The 19,887-nt window shown below is 36.9% G+C and overlaps 1 protein-coding gene across 2 annotated transcripts in view; it reads left to right on the top strand.

The window, feature by feature from the left end:
* LOC137408459 (uncharacterized) overlaps positions 1-19,887 on the top strand; it is a 32,546-nt gene that overhangs the window by 10,003 nt on the left and 2,656 nt on the right. For both annotated transcript variants that reach the window (XM_068094995.1, XM_068094996.1), the window contains 4 exons: positions 1,902-2,143; positions 8,307-8,453; positions 10,360-10,501; positions 13,318-13,441. In XM_068094995.1, the coding sequence (XP_067951096.1) occupies positions 1,902-2,143; positions 8,307-8,453; positions 10,360-10,501; positions 13,318-13,441 (655 nt within the window). The remainder of the gene's footprint in view (positions 1-1,901; positions 2,144-8,306; positions 8,454-10,359; positions 10,502-13,317; positions 13,442-19,887) is intronic.

The following is a 19,887-nucleotide window of genomic DNA, read 5'->3' as shown; positions in this document are numbered from 1 at the left end:
AAAGTTTCACATAGACAACATGAACAAGCTAGCAGCTACAGGCATGATCTACCCATTACATCAAATCTATGAAGTTCATCGCTAATCAGTTTTAGTTAAGATTAAACAACTTCATATACTCGGCAAGCTAAAGGTGTAATTTTATAAAATTTCAATAATTGATTGGTCAATTTTTTGCAATAACATTTTCAACAATGCGTTAACTTGTCCAAATAAAATTTAAATCTTTGCATAGAGTTAATCTCTATGACATAGAAGGGCAAATACTTCAGCTAAAGCGATTTAGGTTTGTAAGGAGCTGCCCCATGGGTCAAACTCAGGAAATTAACATCATACTGGCTGATTTATATCTTATGGTTATGCGATTATCTCTATTTGTTGTGTGTTGTCACAATTGAACCAACTGTACATGAAGAAATAAACGTTGTCCAATCAAATGCAAGCTTTACCTTTGCAGACAAAGTTGAACAGGATCGAAGTTATTTTGTTACAAGCTTCTAGTCTTGGCTCGCGGCGGTTGGTTATCCCTGCTAGAGCTTTCAATGTAAGAAGATTGGGTTTGGTGGCCATCTCGGAAAGTGGTCGATACAATGTGCATCATTTTACATGGCACAAAATGATTGTGTTGTTACATAACGCTACTTTTTGCTGTCCTAGATATGTGAGATCCAAACTAATTACCTCCAGATATACACCAGTCTTCGTTATGAAGATGGTGCAAATTAGGAAATGCACCCACGTTGAGTTACCGTGCAATAAGTGTTTCAATAGACATTCGCATGATGCGGATTAAAGCATGCGCTTTGTTAAAGGTTGACTTGCAACAAAATTCACATTACAGTTATTTGATATCAAAAGATTCACCATGTCTTAATCTGTTGTGTTGTAGGTGCAAAATGTATGGAAATGTGATTACAAGCTCTTAAAACGTCAAAAACGAACAGTTAATCGCAGCCACACAAGACCGCCGTAGTTTGGATTCTCTTTCCAAAACGACTCAAATGTGACGTAGTTGTGGGAGATGGTTTCTGTTTACACTTTCATGCAACCTTATTCGTCGAAATATTTTCACAAATATACTTCACGCATTCAATAAAACCATGTCTATTGTTCTTACGCGTCTGTTTTATCGTCATTGTAAATGCTGTCACTTTTAGCAGGGATATCTTATAACTTGCCGTAAAAATTCATTTAATTTTTTAGCCTTACCTCGAAGGAGTACATATCATTGTCTAATAATCATGACGAGCCTGTAGGTCACCTCTGATAATCGAAAAGTGCTGCAAAAATTATTTGCGAAGTATTGGGTCTCATGATCAGATTACGACTTGCCAATTAGACCAAGCCGAAACAAAACTGTAAAGTAGCGAGCATCTATATTTGATACGGGGTCTTCGGTAAAACCCGAAGTGTTTGTCATAAACTAGTGCTACGATAAGCTTTATATTGAGCTTTTTATTGGCCTTTCAATTCACGTGAGAACATCCGTGACAAGACAATAAATAAATTTCATGGCTACATCAGAGAAATAAAGAGATTCCAATCTACGGCGGCTTTTCGTTTTTTGAGCTTTTAAGAGCTTGTAATCACTTTTCCACACAATTGGGACCTACAACACAACGGAGTAAGACATGGTGAATCTTTTGATGCCAAATAACTGTAATGTGAATTTGGTTGCAAGTCAACCTTTAAGAAAGATTAGGAATTCCATCCGAGAAGTCATAACGGTGCACTTTTGTCTCATTAAATCAAAATAGGAATGAAAGAAGTCTAGAAAATGTTTCTAGACCTCTAGAAAATGTTTCTTGTTTCTAGAAAATGTCGTAGATACGGCGTAAGGCGCTGAGAGTTGTGTTGTTTCTATGTTGTACATTTATTCACAGTATTGACTTTCTCTTTAGTTGGCTTGCTTGGAATAACTGGTATGACAACTGGTCGGACTGGTTAGATTGGTCAAACTGGAACGCTTGGAACACTATGAACAGTTGGAGTGGCGTCAACTCATGGACTAGCTGGGATGGTTGGAGTAGCTGGGATGGTTGGACTAGCTGGGATGATTGGAATGCCTGGTCAGACTGGAATTCTTGGACCTCTTGGAATACTTGGGATACATGGAGTTCTTGGGGGAGCAGCAATAACGAGGGTAACTATTGCCACTGAATGATTCATTTATATACATGTTCTTTATTTGGGCAGTCCATAATTATTTTTATAGAAAAAATGTTTTACATATGGTGGCAACAAGAAAAATAAAAAACAAATGCAGAGGTATTGCTATATATATATATATATATATATATATATATATATATATGAGCAATTTTTATTGTGATTATCAATATATATATAATCTTTATTGTGATATATATATATATATGAGCAATCTTTATTTTGATAATCAATAGTCATATTTTACAACATGTTTGCCGCAAGGTACTACAGCGAGTAAACTAACTAAAAAGCAGCGTAAAAAAGTGGTTTAAAAACAGTAATTTATACTTGAAACTGGAAGACTTGAAACCACTAACTTTAGGTATGCATCCTATTTCTTTTGATAAAATAGTAAATGACAGAGCAATACGATTGTTGAGTACATCTTTTGGTAAGTACAAAATAAACAACACTTGGAGTTGCTCAAATTGAAATAGGAACGACGGAAGTGCTGAAATGTATAAATTTAATAGCTTGCGGAGTATTTCCTTGTGCATTATCTGCAAGTGTCATTTTCATCTTTCACAAGCATGAAATGTTTGATAGAAATTTGCGAGTAACATAAGTCGCTTGACTTGCAAGTTTTGGTCATTTTTACTTGCGGATTACCTGCGTCATGGAAACATAGGATCTGTCATAACATGTGAAGGCGTGCAAGGCTGAAATCACATGACCTCAGGCAATGCTAGGATTTGTTATTAGCTCGTCAGTCGATCTTGGTCAGGGTGGAGATCTGAGCTAGCCTCTTCATACCCGCACTGAACCTTAGCTGAAGCTTCCGTGATGTAATTATGTCCTGTTCAGGCTGTTAAGCGCTGAGAGAATTTTATTAATGCGAATATTTGCAGTATCCATGTGCACCAACAAAATTGCGCAAATTATTTCTACCCCGTTTTACTCTGTTCTGTGGATGATGCAAACTTGCATCTTAACCACGGCATGGAAACATAGTGTATAAGGATCTGGTTAGCAAGTGTTGCATCGCAATGTCATTTGTCTTACCAATGATATAAACTCCCCACAGGATAGGCGACGGCTATCATATGGCCGGGGTTTCATGATCGAGCTCTGTTGGGATGAACCCGAACATGGCACCAGAACAAAGAAATGTGCTGAATAAAACCCCTTGTAAATTTACAAATATTATGAGCAATGGTGGTTATTTTACTGATCTGTTGGTTTCATTTTGTTGTCAAATAATTATAGTTGCCCAATATTGTCACCGTTACTATCAGTCAGTTGCCATTCACAATCATTTGTGATAATAATGGTCGCCATTGTGAAATGGCCCATATTTGGTTTTAGATTTAGATTTTGAGTATGAAAATTACACTGCACAGCTTTGCCTGCTGTCCTATCTTATTGGCCAGGTAAAACAATGTGACAATGATCAAGGACTTCGGCATTTTATGGTAGGAGTGGCAAAATATTAACGGTGACAATACTGGGCAACTATATTTATTTGACAACAAAATAAAACCATCAGATCGGTAAAATAACCACTTTGGCTCATAATATTTGTAAATTTACAAGGGGTTTTGTTCTGCACGTTTGTTTGTTCAGGTGCTGTGTTCGGGTTCATCCCAACAGAGCGCGATCATTAAGCCCCCCCACATTATGCCAGTCGCCTATCCTTGTGGGGGCTGTATATCATCGCTCTAAGTAAACATTGCATATTGCCAGTATACATGTGTATGTAGGTTGCAGGACTAGCTGATTAGATCACGGCTTCATTACGGCACAACTGGAAGGGTGCTATCAGACACAGGTGGCTGTACAGTTAAGCCTCTATCTCTATGTTTCCAGGACGCGGCTGATCTGCAAGTCTGTGCCTTTCGCGAGATGGAAACAGCAAAAACTCACGAGTCAAACGACTTATGTTACTTGCAAATCTCTATCGAATGTTTCATGCTTGCGAAAGATGGAAACACCACTTGTGAATGATGCGCTAGAAAATGCCGCGCAAGCTCTTCCATTTAAAACATTTTCTAGACTTCTTTCATTCCTATTTTGATTTAATGAGACAATACTGCATCGTTATGACCCCTCGGATGGAATTCCTTATCTTTCTTAAAGGTTGACTTGCAACAAAATTCACATTACAGTTATTTGGTATCAAAAGATTCACCATGTCTTACTACTCTGCTGTGTTATAGGGGCAAATTATGTGGAAATGTGATTACAAACTTTTAAAAGCTCAAAAACGAACAGCTAATCGCAGCCATCATGAAAAGCCGTAGTTTGGAATCTCTTCATTTCGATGATGTTCTCAAACATTGCGGTTATTGTTTTGACACGTGATGTTATCATGTGAAATTAGAGGCCAATAAAAGGCTCAATATAAAACGTCTCGTAGCACTAGTTTATGACAAACGCTTCACCAGTTTATGACAAACACTTCCGGCTCTACCAGAAAGACCGTATCAAATATAGGTGCTCGCTACTTTGCTGTTTAGTTTCAGCCTGGTCTAATCATCTAGTCGTAATCTGATCATGTGACCCATACTTCCTGCCAAATGACGCGAACAATTTCTGCAGCATTTGTTGATTATCACAGGTAACCAACAGGCTTGTCATGTTTATCAGAGGATGATACGCACTCCTTTGAGCTAAGGTTCAAAAATTGAGTGAATTTTTACGGTAGATTTTGAGATATCAATGCTCAAAGTGACAGCATTACAACGATGTTGAAATAGACGCGTAAAACAATAGACATGGTTTTATTGAATGTGTGAAGTATATTTGTGAACATATTTCCACAAATGAGGTTGCATGAAAGTATAAACAAAAGCCATCGTGTTCAATTACATCTCATTTGAGCCATTCTGGAGAGGGAATTCCAATCTACTGCGTTTTCGGGATGGCTGCGATTAACTGTTCGTTTTTGAGTTTTTATGAGCTTGTAATCACATTTCCATATATTTTGAACCTACAACACAGCAGAGTAATACATAGGTAATCTTTTGATACCAAATAACTGTAATATGAATTTGGTTGCAAGTGAACCTTTAATGGAGAAAGATTTGAGTCATTAGTTGTCTTTGTCCTATGCATCACAGGGTTGAGTAAAATTAACACCCTTTGACCTGTTGTTTCCCATCATAACTACTGTGTTGAACCAATGGTAGGGCCAAGAATTCCCTGTTTTAATCAATCTCAGGGCCAACCCTTTTTAACATGATTATTAGCGTACTTTTGCTGACGTCTTGTTTCCATCAATGTACTGGCCTTGTACACTAGTACAGTGGTTCCCAAGCAGGGGTGCTCGCACCTCCAGGGGTAGCCTGTCTTGACAAACTGTTGTTTTTGGGGAGTTGTTCCCCCGTCGAGCGGACGAGCAACACAACAGCTTGTCACAAGACGTACTACACCTGATGCATCAGCTGCACTTATAGGGAGTTGTTCTCTTCCGTCTATGCGGCTTGGTCGCAATGTTATGTCGGTCGCTCCATTGGTAATCATAACGAATTTCGCGCAAAAATTTATGAAGAAAAAATAAGATTATAACGTTTAACCAGCGACCAGTCTCTGCGGTAAACTTTAGTAGAATTTGAGAACTTAGGCAACAACAGCGACTAAACATGTCGTCATTTGTGCGCTCAGTCAGTTTTCTTTCTATTTTTGTATCAGTCAGTTTTATTTGTTCTTATGGATTTTATTTTCAATTTATTTTATTCTTAAATGCTACTAACGTTTACAACAGAGACTGGTTTTTGGTTAAACGTTGTAATCTTATTTTTTTCTACATAAATCTTTGCGCGAAGTCTGTTATGATTACCAATGGAGTGACCGCCATAACATCGCAGCCAAGCCGCATATACGGAAGAGAACAACTCCCTTTCAGTGCAGCTGATGCATCAGGTGCAGTACGTCTTGTGACAAGCTGTCGTGTTGCTCGCCCGCTCGACGGGGGAACAACTCCATAAAAACGACAGTTTGTCAAGACAGGCTACTCCAGGGGGTGCGAGACATCATCCCAGGAAGTGCAAGCAGCAGGGTTGCAACTTATAAGAAATTTCATTAGTTTATTGAATTGTTTTACACTTTAAAGGATATGATATCTTTTAAGGAAGATATAAGAAAATTCTAAAATACAAAAAACTATTCTAAGAACATTTTCAAAAACTTAGATCGATAACTTCATGGAAATCCTAAGTAAATAGTATTTTCATTCTTGATTTCTCTTTCATATGTACATTGATGATGAATTGACCTTAATAGGATAAGAACGTCATAGCACCAAACCGGAAAATGGATTTCCGAGATTTACTTCTTTGAGTCCTTGCTGAACGACTTTTCCGCATTTAAGTGCGATACTGCGAAACGAACTAAATTTCATCATATGATCTATCTATATATATATATTTCTAAGTGTTGGCGTGTGCGTCCAGCTATAGCGCACGCTGATTATTTTACCGATGCTGCCACGCGTTACGACACTCCTGTTAAGAATTATTTTTCGTAAGGTTCAATTATTGTATCTGGGGTCAAGGCCAATTCTTCTCGGTCGGAAATATTTTGGGACCTAAGTATATGCAACGCGATGCTTCTTCGTTTTTTTCGTTAAAACTGAGAGTTTATCTCGAACTTAAAGTTTGGCTATTTTTGTACTGATTATATACGTTATCAAAATATATACGTTGCATTGACATCTCGTAGTTTATATACTTGCTACTTATTTTACGTGGGTGCAAGTTAAGAGGTATTTTATTTTTCGGGGTGCGAGGTTAGAGCAAAAGTTTTTCAGGGGTGCAGGAGTAAAAAAGGTTGGGAACCACTGCACTAGTACAACTAGATTCCCTAGTGGAACGGTTGGTACAAGCATATCGGTAGTTTGTTAGTGTGGATAAACTTCTACAGTTTTTGATGAAGTTCAAATATTCCATATATATTTAAATTTATATTAAATTTTGTATTATATTCGATGTTGTATGCATATGGATTATGACCATGATTCCTGCTGTTTATTTAACATGTTTTAGTGGTATTAGTAATCATCAAAAAAGTGATGATTTTCATTTCATGCTAAAAAAAACGATAAAAGGAGAGAAATCAGGAATTATTTAGTGAGTTGAACAGACGTTTTTTAAAAGTGATAATCTAATAGTATTGTCGAGGAGTCGAGATAGTGAATTGAAGGTTGTAGCGAAAAGTTCATAAACTAAAGCATATGATGGTGGATGTATCTTACACATCTTACAACAGATGTGTCTACATACAGATACTGTTTTTGCAAAAGTTTTAGCCAGATGTCACAAAGCAGTTGTCCATGCCTCAAGACAGTTTATTATGCAAGTTCCGAAATCTATATATATTTCTCAAAGTATGTCCGTTTTCTGTTTTCGGTATGTCCAGCTATAGCTATTATTAGAATAGCTGTAGCTGGACAACAAAGCTGAAGTAACGTCGTGGTGTACCGGTATTAGAAAGCTAGTGTTTATTGCAAGCGTACTGGAATTTTCCATTCGCAATGTGCCAGGCCACTTGGCAATGGCCTGCCACTTGCTGGAGAGTTGCCTGCCAGCAAGTGGTAGGCAAATCTCATCACTTCTCATTTTTATAAACTGATTTTTAATACCCGGGCAACGCCGAGAGGCACAGCTAGTATGTATATAAATCTTGAAGTCTGCGCGTGTATGTCCTTCAGTATATCTGGCTATAACTATTAAAATAATGAACTGAAGAATTCGTATCGCAGAATATTTGATCTCGGAACCTCCCATTCACCAGACGGTACACTAAACCATTGAGCTGCGCGAGATTGATGATTCATTGAGCGATATGAGTGAATATCCGGGTGAAAATACCGCTATGTGTTACGCAATGAGATTGAAGTTTGCTCTAACGGCTTTTATTAGTAAGTTACTAGCCTACTCAAATTAGCCATTGACAATCTGCCAGGCTAATGGCAAGTAGCAGGCAACTAGATTACCTTTCCTTTGTTCAGAAGCTGATTTTTAATACCTGTGCCACACCAGCATTCCACTAGTCCTCACATAAAGTCAGATATAGCTTGTTTATTGTTCCACCAAGTGGAAGTAGATACCTTTGCAATGGTTACTCATTTTCAACATAGCATTTTATATCTATTGCAGCTGCGTCACTCACTGCCGGTGGTATCATAGGCATTATTATAGCTATTGTTGTGATTTTCATCCTCATCGGCATTTGTTGTTGCTGTTGCGCTCGAAAAAATGCAAGCCCCACGACGACCACCGCTATCAATCTCTCTACTCCAACAGGTATGTCTCAAAGTCTGCATGTAAGCACTTTCATTGTATATTACAGGGTTGTTTACATGGCTTGATGTCCCTCTCTTATGTTTATAAAATCACGAATTCATGACAAGACAAATAAAAGAACTATATCTCCAACTCTCCAATAAAGTGGTACCTTGGTGTTTCAGACATAATTAATTTTAGATTTTTGTTCAACAACTGAATTGTTAGAATAGTGAATCAATCCTCCATAAACATGATATTAAAACTGTGTTTCTAGACATAATATAATTTATGTATTTCTAGAACAAATATTGTATTAATACGATATTTAAAACAACCTGAACTGGTAACAGTAAGTTACAAAAATATAAGTCGTAGGCCAATTTTGAACTTCACCATATACTCCATTTTTAACTCAATTTTGATCCTGACCCTGATAGGCAAAATCAGGCTAACCGTAACAATAATTCCAATCCTTGTCATTTAGGGTCAAGGGATGAGTTAAATTCCAAGTCCAGTATGAATGTAGATTTTGTTGGTTATTCTTTATGTGAAACCTGTGTTAATTTGTGAGATGGAATTGACAAAAGTTCATTAACTGGTTCGTTGTCTACAGTTTGATTTCCCGAAAGGTTGATAAACAACACAAACCCATATTTTCTCCGTAAAACATTGAAATCTGTCGACGCTTTTGATACAATTTACCATTTTTTTCCTTTTTTCTTTTGGTATTTAAAGGTAAATACCAACCGTCTGGGGTAAATTGAATAATTCCCAGTAAAATCCTGCCCTGTCAATGAGTCTAGCCTCGTTCACAGGCTGACTCAAACTGTTGCTGCCAAATTAACACGTGTTGGCTGTTTGAATTCTGAATTTATATACGAATTCGGAGGCAAAATGTTGTTGAATATCTCATTCGGGTTGGGAATTGTTCGAGTACATGTACCGATGTTCTACTGTACATTGCTTCACTATTAGCCCCACATTTCTGTAATTACAATACTTATTGGAGAGTGTTATTGTAACTATACTTGGAGAAAGATAGATGTTGTAGGAGATACTGTAGATGGATAGATGAATGAATGACTACATAGGTGAAGAGATGAATATGAGAGAACGAGAGACAGAGAGAGACATCGGTAGAGTAAGATAAACTGACTGATAGATAGTACATCAACACAGTATATATATATATATATATATATATATATTGTTTAAACTCCTAACTTCTTGTGTGTGGTCTCGCACATGGGTTTTCTCTTACTACCATAACAACTAAAAAAGAGTACTTCATTCTTCATATATGGTGACTGAACATGGTCATTATCACCCGTTATATAGTTGGGAATTACCTTCTCACTGACTGAAGGCAACTACTAATTTTGATTCATTAGTTTTAGTAATTTTTTATTGATATCTATTAGTCAATGAATGGGATGGAGTTTTTATGAACTGCAAGTTCTGCTGTCTCAGTTGAGGCCCAATTTTTATGACGCCTGGCTATATTATATCATCGATACTAATTTTTCGCTTCTGCGACATTGATACGTTATAGGTAGCCATTTTTATACTTGACCAAGTGATGTAATGCATTGAGTCAGTAGAGTAGGTATTGACAAAAGCATTCGTGTTTGCGTTGTATCTGTTACACAGGCAGAAAGTATGCAAGGGTTGCACTCAAGTCTCTAAAGGTATACTTGAAATTATAACTTTTACGTTACGACCTAACCATATATCTACTTTATTTCTCACTCTTTCAAAGATCAACTAGGTTATTGAGCTTTTTCATTCTCACCCGCTCTACTGCTCATTTCAGGCTAAACAATGAGACATTTCACGGATCTTGATTTTCATGGTTAGGTTACACTTTGTTTCAGTGATGTTTTAACTTCAACTCCAAGGAGGATAACCCTTGCGTTTTTTACAGCTGTGCAGTACACAAGTGCACAAGGCACGGTTTCTAACGTAGCTCCATATCCTGGGCCAAATAGCGCACATCTTGGTACGGCTTATCCAACGGACGGCGCGTCTGCTTATCCAGCTTCTCAGGCTATGCCTACCGCTTACTGGTAAGTGTCTCACAGATGAGGTCATTATGTTTTGCGTATTTTGAAATATTGTGTATTAGCTTTTGCAGTCATTTTATATACATGAAGTTATGTTCATTGAAAACAGCAGGGAGGGTCTTAATGGTCTAGAATGTCTGACCTGCAAACAACAAGTTGGGGTTCAATTCCCAAAAAAGGTCACTGCTGGTGACAGGAATGAAATCCAACTTTAAATTGCTCTCTGCAACTGGACATGTCTCTGGTCATCAAGGCTTCCTTGCCACTGGACTCAGTCATGTCCAGCCAAAATCACACAAACATGGTTTGTGAAACTAACCTTTTAAAACACACTCAGGTTCTACTTACAGAAATCTAAGTAGACATCATATTTTATCTTCAAGGGATTGCGCACACATTACGCTTGTTTTTAATGTCATGCAACCTGAACTTTTCAGATACTGATTCAGGTTGATTCATTAACGAAAACCTTTTTGAATTGTTGCGCACAACACACATGTTATCTGTTCACCAGACTGCACGCGGAAGCTATGCATGCTTTTTAAGATCATTGTTATACAAACAATGGTTCTGTGATCTTGGCTGGACGTGTCCATTGGCAAGGGAACCTCAACAACAGGAGACATGTCCAGTTGCGGAGAGCAATTTACGAGTGAATGTCATTCCTGTTACCGCAAGAGACATTATTTGGGAATTGAATCCCAACCTGTTGTTTCTAGATCAGGGGTTCTAGGCCACATGGCCAATGCTACTCTCTAACTTTTGGGGTATTTTAACTAACTTACGGTAACCTGTAAATATTACTCGCGCTATATCATCACCAATGGATCTGTGTTGAATTCGGCCAATGATATCCAAGATTGTTCTGCCTGTTGCTGTCTAGGAGATAAGTTTGTTTTCTTAGCATATCAGTTATGAAGAGTTGCTTCGTTTTGTTTCAGATGGGTTAGTTCTATGCTTAGCTTTATTTGTAAGCAAGGAATGTAATTTTTAGAGCCATAATCGAGGCATTCTTCTTCGGCACTAGTTGATTTATGTCTGGTAATGCTCTACACCTATTACGTTATTGCGTCATGTCATCATTTTATACTCATATTTGGGCTGTATCAGATTAGCATGAAGATCAGTATGCTTTCTTTTAAAATTTGAAAAAATTGTTTGAGATTTTAGTAGATTTTACTAGAAAGTATTAGTATTTCTCTATCAATTTTTATTGTTTTCTATGTTTGAGGTTGTCTGATTGTCAGGATGTTTCAAGGTTAAAATCGACAAAACCTAATCACGTTGAAAACTCTTAGATCCAAGCGAAAGTGTGATTATGATGTCTATAGTAGCAAAGAGATCGATAGAAGCGCAATAGCCTTTATCGATAACGGAAAAGACAGGCAGCACTACGATTGGTGTCGTCATTTTGATGCGGTTTTTTTTTTTGAGCATTCAAAAGGGCAAAGTAACGCAATGAAATGAAAATCTAAAAAAATTTTATCATGTAATAGGCTTAACACTTTCGCTACCGTAACCCAATGTATCGGCTTTTGCTGTAAGATAAGTACTGATCGTAAGCCGATGTATCGGCTTATTAATAAGGTTTCACTTTTATTTTCATTACGAAGCCAATGCATTAGCTAGACCAATCAAATTTTGTCTCTAATGAAGCAACGTTGTTGCTAATCATGTGCAACTAATTGATAGACAATTTTTTGGCTCAGCAATTCCATTTCAATAATTTTTCAAAACGGAATAACCAGATCATTATCGTCATGGCAATAAGAAACACGCTTGCGTTCAACCAACGCAAAGAAAGTGGCAGAAATTTTGCGAGGGAGAAATTCACTAAACAATTTTATACTTATCTTGTAGAGAATCTCTTTCTGAATAAGATGCTTTTTACAGTAAAACGATATTTGTTTTAATTCTCGAGATATTGCTTAAATAATAACGGTATATCGAATTTCGAAAACGTTCGAGTTGATTAGGGCAGAATAATCATTTGATCAGAATTTAATGCGGTAGTGAAAGCGTTAAGAGCAGTCTGATCAAGATGATTATCATGGACTGACCTCAAATTGATCTAACAAAATTTGCTCTAGTTTAGCGTAGTACAACTTCAACATAACATAGGAATTCCGTGTTGAAAGTTCTCCACCTACCCACACTCCCTCTCACCCTCTCACGCCTACAAACAACCAAGCACATCCAAACCCATCTACACACATCCTCCCCAACCACACACCTCCACATTTGTACACCACAATACCTAAAGCAGGTAAACATGGCCAAAAGGTTTAGTTTATATAACATTTAGAAAACAAGTAACTCATAAGTTACCAACTTAACGGCAAATTATATAAAGCGTCCTCTATTTTTTATTCTCAATCTTGTTTGGAAGAGAAGACAATTCTTAATTATTAGTTTTAATCGGTTATGTGCAGTTGTTTGCGGCATGCATTCCCTACACAGCTGGCTGGATTTGTTCTGGACAGCTAGTGGGGCAGGTGATGAAGCTTTATGATGTGAGGCTTAGGCAGGGCCTCCATATACAATTGTAACGTAAAATAAATAAGCAAAAATAAGTTTTGTCTGCTCATGAAACTGGTTGTTTATGGATGATGTACTCGTATTCATTTGCATATCAGCAGATCATGGCTAATGCTATTGATGGAATTTGCTTGCCACCAACATTCAGTTAAGAGCTTCACATACAAAATCAATGGTAAAAGCATTGAACCTGGTTCATTGACCAGATCCCTTCTTGTAAGGCCACTTGCTAATAGCTGACTGCTCTATCAGTTCAAATAATTATTCAAGTTGGTTTTCAGGTCTCCAAATGCTGCCAACAACGGCTTTGTTCCGCAGCCTTCTGCTCCATCAGCACCATCAGGGTCAGCTATGGGACTTTCTGCACCACCCCCATCTTACCACTTGGCTGTTTCCAGTGACTGCGTAAGCATTGCGCAACTATTTCTCTTTCCATTTTGTCTCCTTTGATGTATTCAAAAGCCGCATCATCAAGTTGTTTCATCAAGCAAAATGTGGCATGCCAAATCTACCATTAACAATAGGCTATGATTAATTATTTGCCATGCCAACCTTCCTAATGTCGTTTCCGATGGAAAATGTAATCACAGGCTGAATTTGAACATCAGTCTGGATCAAGGTCCTATGTAGGACATGCATTTCGGTCATAGTAAAAATATATGTCGATGGAGTAATTTGTGGCTTAATGACACTCTTTTATCTGTCAAGCAGCTGGATCTTTGACAAATCACTATCATGGAAACCTAAGGCAGGGAAATTGCTGGCTAGCTAGTCTGCAAGACTGTTAGCTAGCATAGCATTTGACTTGCATAGGGGGAGGGAGGAGAAATGCATTGCCCTAGGACACTTTTATTTTGCTAGTATTTAGTTTCTTGAGCAGCATACACAGTAACATTTCGATGCAACTTCATTTCGCGGCTCTGATGAGTGAAAAATATAGTGATGTGAAAATAAATGCAGTGGAACAAACATGTTACATCCTCAAGTTCAGTTCGCTTATAAGAAAAAATTTTCAATTTGGGACTAGTTCGTATTTGTAAAGCGCATGTTGAAATGTGTGGGTGACATCGATAATTCAATTTGATCACTTGCTGCCATTTGTTTCTTGGACTATCAATGACATCTAGGTCCCTCCCGCCATGACTTTCACATGTCTTTCACACTCAAGTCCCAAGAAGAAGAAAATAGATAACCAACTTCACAACGAAAACTGTATAACGTGGTTAGACCTGGTGAGGGTTGATATTGTTTTTAGTTTGTAATAAAATTCATCACTACAATAATTATTATTCAATTGTATGACTTCACCTACCAGACTTTCATCCTCATCAGTTACAAATTCGGTGACTAAACTGATATCATGCATCATCTTAATTTGCTTTGCCATGCTGCTCTGTCAATGTATTAGCTATAATGAGTTTACCAGAAATTTCCCCTTGAGTCCAACCACACACGAAAATTACCTGCATTTATTATGACGATTTTATTGTGGATATCAATGAATAAAGCCATTTAACTTCGCGTTTTCGCTCGTTCGTTATGATAGTTTAGTTTCGCTCATGAAATTTTCGCGAGAGGAAGACTCCACGAAAATGCGAAAGTTAGATGACATGAATACATAAGGGTCCTAGGGTAGAATAGGAAGGAAGAGAGATTAGAAGGATTAAATTCACAAATGTTAAAGAAATAGTTAAAAGCAGTGCACTAGAGCTATGATGAGTTATTACATGTATGTTCTATTCATTGTTGTGACATGTCAGCTGGAAGGTCTGGAAGGTCAATTTCGGCTATATTATATAGCCGAAATTAGGAGCGATCATACAATCTGTAGAGGATGGAGTATGGCGTCTGCAGAGGCTGTGAATGTATTTAAGAGCCATATTGTACAAATAATAGCTCTATGATCTTGGTCATGCAGGTAATTTATGCCAAAGATGTCATTGGTAGATTTTAGTAGATGTACAATGTAGATGCTTACTAGAGCTTTCCGTAGCTATTGGCAACTAAACGTAATAGAGAGTTTAATGTGCAATGTAAAAGAAAAGTAGATTCATTCAAGTTTAAACTGAAAACTTTGCTAAAATTGTTGTGCGTATTTGACTTTCTCACGAACCAAGTTTTTTTAGAGCTTGTTGATTGTAGACGCACACGAAAATTGGTGTGGGAGAAATCTTTTGAAGATTGTCTCCTTAGCTTACAGTAATAATATACAGCCCCCCAAGGATAGCTGACGGCTATCATATGGGCGGGGTTTAATGATCGTGCTCTGTTGGGATGAACCCGAACACGGCACCCTAACAAACAAATATGCTGAATAAAGCCCCTTGTAAATTTACAAATATTATGAACAATAGTGGTTATTTTACTGATCTGTTGGCTTAATTTTGTTATCAAATAAATATAGTTGCCCAATATTGTCACTTTTATGATCAGTCAGTTGCCATTCACAAGCATTGCATTCACGATATTAGTTGCAATCGTAAAATAGCCCAAATTCAATTTTAGATTTAGATTTTGAAAACTACACTCCACAGCTTTGCCTGCTGTCCCATCCTATTGGCCAGGTGAAACAATGTGACAACGATGAAAGACTGTCATTTTATGTTAGGGGTGGCAAAATATTAATCAACAGCTAGGGAAAAAAGGCCGTTGTTCGGGTGATTTTTGGTAAATTATATTTAACTTTAAGCATAGACTACGACACCTACAAATTTCAAAATTAGTAAAAGTAGATAATTTGAAATGTTTTACTTTCCATGGTTCCATTTTTTTAGTGAGGTGTTACCCCTACATTGTAGAAACTCAAGGTTTGCTATTGTGAATCACAGGGGGTTACTGAATGAATGAGCTAATGACATGATAACAGCGAGTCGTTTTTTCCAAAACCTAACAAGGCACCCCGACCACCTCGCGAGAATTGTGTTCGCTCCGAAACCCAGGCTAGCACAATCCTAACAGAGCACGATCATTAAACCCGATCATTAAACCAGCCCATACGATAGCCATCAGCTATCCTTGGGGGGGGGGGGGGGGGGCTGTATATTAATATATATAATAATTTATATTATATATATATTATTATATATAATAACTTATAATATTATTATATATTATAATATTATTATATATTATGATATTTTTATATATTATAATATTATTATAATAATATTATAATTACTATTATTATTATAACTCGCTCCATATTATTTGTATTTGAAATATTTTAATTGTACACTCAAGTTTGTAATAAATTATAATATATCTATACATGAAATGAAATATATAATATAATCATGTTTGCTGCAGCGATATCAAGGAGTTGTTGTTGGTCAAGGGGTCTAGGCTGACTGGTTGCTTCTCTGCCAATATTCCTGCCTTGATGAATATTACTACTTGTCTCTAGTTTTCGTAATCGGATAGGTTATATTTCATTCTCAATCTGCAGTAAACACAAAAACGAAAAAATATTAATAAGTGTTAAGGAAGTACAAAAACAATAGCTGAAGTACTTAATGAAAGCGATCAGTTTTTAAACAAAATAATTAACTAATGCAGTTAATTATGAAAAACATATCTGCATTACAAATCAAATACATAACATAATGTCCAGATCAGAATCATTAACGTCCTCAACTACGGTATTAAAGGTTGATGGAGTTGACTTCAATGTCAAAAGACTGTAGGAGAGATTTTTGCGATGACGAAGCCATGCCGAATAACTTGTGAAAACCTTGAATAATTTTGTAAAGAAGTTCGATGCAATGGCAATAAAACTCGAAGCCCCGGCGATGATTTTAAAGAAGTTTTGGAACTCGGCTACGTTTAGTACTTCTGCCTAGCGGCTACTTTTGCGATGACGCCATTCTGCATATCTTGTGACAACCTTGAATAATTTTGTAAAGAAATGTGATGCATTAGCAATGTGGTTAACTCAAGCCCCAGCAATGATTTTAAAAATGTTTTGTAACTCAACTACGTTTAGTATTTATACCTAGCGGCTAGTTTTTAATTTTGAGGCAGTAGTTATTCTCTGTTGTTATTAAAAAGAGAACTCATTTTTCGCGGAATCAACTGTTAGTGAAATCGCAAATTTTTATAACCATCAAATATTTTCATCCTGTAGGGTATCTAGTTGCAAAGAGCAAATTAAAGTTGAATGTCATTCTTGTCACCACCAGTTGCCCTAATAGGATTTGAACCCCAACCTGTTATATGTAGATCTGGCATTTTAGACCACTAGGCCACGGCTGCTCTCACTGTGGCAGGTACTAAAGTCTGGCACATGAATGACAAAGCTGTTTCGCTGTAACTATTTATCGGGACTCGTGTTCACTGCATATCAGCATGTTTCTGCCAAAAAAGTCACAGGTTTTTGTTATTTTTTGCTGAGTTTTGGCAGCACATGTGTTCTGCCCTAATTGCAAAAGAAATCGACATATGTAGGTGTCAACAATGCTGTCTCATGGGGTAATCACTCAAGGCACTGCCCTCTTTGTTCTCTCATCCATACTGACCCACGCATAGTTTACATATCTTACCTGTAAGTCAGATGTCCTGCATAATCCTAACTGATCCACCAAATTGTTTTCTTCTCAAATAGCTCAGCGTTTAATATGGTAGACCATATTATAAATATATATACATACTTACACTAGGTATAGAAAATAGTTGTACTTTGCCGCTACTGTCAGTTTCATGACCTGTCCTGTCAATCATCAGGCTGCTACTAAAATTCAAGATCTTGAATTTTACTAGCAATCTGATGATTGACAGGACAGGTTCCTGTCAATCATCAGGCTCATCATCATCATTCCTATATAATTTGCAACTATATGACAACAATCATATAGTTGTAAAGTATATAACGAAAACAGTAAAATGTAAATTGCCTAATCTATTCTAGGATCTTTCCAAGCTCACCCCTTTGGCTATACAAACATGAAAAGCTAGGTTTAACTTTTTAATTTGTATGATGTGCCATAACTGCAGTATTCTTAGTTTCCATCGTCAACATTCCTCCTTTTTCTAATCAACTTTACAAGTTTTATAGCCCGTGGCTGTAGTTACTTTACAATAAGTTGATGGAGAGCGCACATCTTCGACGTTCATTTACGATTTGCTTATTTTTCTCTAAACAGCGAAATCTATTCTGCAAAGTAAAACTAATAACAAATAATTTATATGTCTACAATAAAGCAAAACAAAAAATATTTTTACCGTAAAAAGTGGTAGTACTTGTTCGACGTCTTTCTTATTCAGGGGCAAGGTTAAAATAAAAGATAACTTTCGACAATACTCCAACTTGTGACATTTAGATTTGTAGACCGACGCTGTAACACCTGCACCAATCTATCCCCTAAAGAATTTAATAATAATTGCGCAACTACCTATTCTCTGTTTTGTCAACACATCTGAAGATCTATCTCGACAAACTAGAAAGTCACAGAAGTTTTATAAATAATAAATATAACGCTGTACACACATCATTTTTTCTCTCGCAAGTGCGGCAAAATAGGTTACCATTCAAATCGAATTTGAGAACCCACCCGACTTGACACTTTACATTTTATGGAATTTTTTACATAGTGCAAAGCAAAAACTTCGCATGAATTATTTACGTCATTTGGAGTTTACGTTATAAAAAGTATTTAGCTTTAGGAGTCATATGTATACATTTATATATATATATATATATATATATCTTTATATTTATGTATCTATATTTCTCAAAGCTAGTCGTGTGTGCGATTATCCAGCTATAGCTATTAAAATCTTGGAATAAAGAATTCATACCGGAGAGGATTTGATCTCAGACCTTTCAGTTAACCTGTCCGGTTGGCAATGTGCCAGGCGAATAGCAAGTAGCAGGCAACTCTCATTATCTCTCATTGTTTTTAAGCTGATTTTTATACCCAGGCAGCGTCGGGTAGCACAGCTAGTATATATATATATATATATAGGTTGATATATATGATGAGGTTGTTTCATGTTCTTGTAATGAAAAGGAAATCTTTGCTGTAATTAGAGCCGTGTCCATCTGGGGAAAATGTCAAAATGCACACCGCGCTGTAATTAAACTCAGATATCTAGCTCAGCTGACCAACATGCTGACCACTTCACCACTTAGCCACCTTTTGTAGCACTGAGGAAGAACTATGCACATTATGATTACACATTATGATCTTTCACAGCACACGAGACCAGTTGCGATTACAGTTAGTAAGATGTTATACTAGTATTACTTCTATACCATTATGATGTTTTTCTTCTGTAAAATTCCCTGCGTGTACCGTAGAGGGCTACTCGTGACAAAATGCCCGAATAAACAGCTATTGTGGAATGGGGTATGGGATGAGCATTCGCTCAGTTCTATGAATGTCCATAGAATTGGAGATGTTTTTGTTTGCTTTATCACTGATCAGTGGGTCGATATCAATTTTTTTATGGATGGCCAGCAAATGAATCATATGAACGTTTTAGCATGCACTGAATGCATTTTTTACACGTTAAGAGCTCGGTTATCTTATTGTTACTGGAACATATTCAGGAAAAAAAAGCCTCAGGATTTGTTTTAGCGTGCACCAACCAGCTGGCGAAATCATCCCCCAATTAAAGAACACGGATCGAGTTCCTCCACATCATTTTGTGCTTGCAGTTAGGGCGGAACGAACAAATTTAAGGAAATAGTGGCTTATTTTACAGTGGGTTAATAGTTATTGAACCATCTAATAGTTCTTCTCGAGTTGTTTGTCACAAATGGCATGAACACACATTCTTTATTATCTCATATCATACATACTATACATATTTGAGAATTGAGTTTTGTAGACACTCCGTCTGCTAGAGGTGGA

The sequence above is a fragment of the Watersipora subatra genome, chromosome 11 (assembly GCF_963576615.1).
Source record: "Watersipora subatra chromosome 11, tzWatSuba1.1, whole genome shotgun sequence".
Taxonomy (NCBI): domain Eukaryota; kingdom Metazoa; phylum Bryozoa; class Gymnolaemata; order Cheilostomatida; family Watersiporidae; genus Watersipora; species Watersipora subatra.
This window is presented reverse-complemented; position numbering and strand designations above follow the sequence as displayed.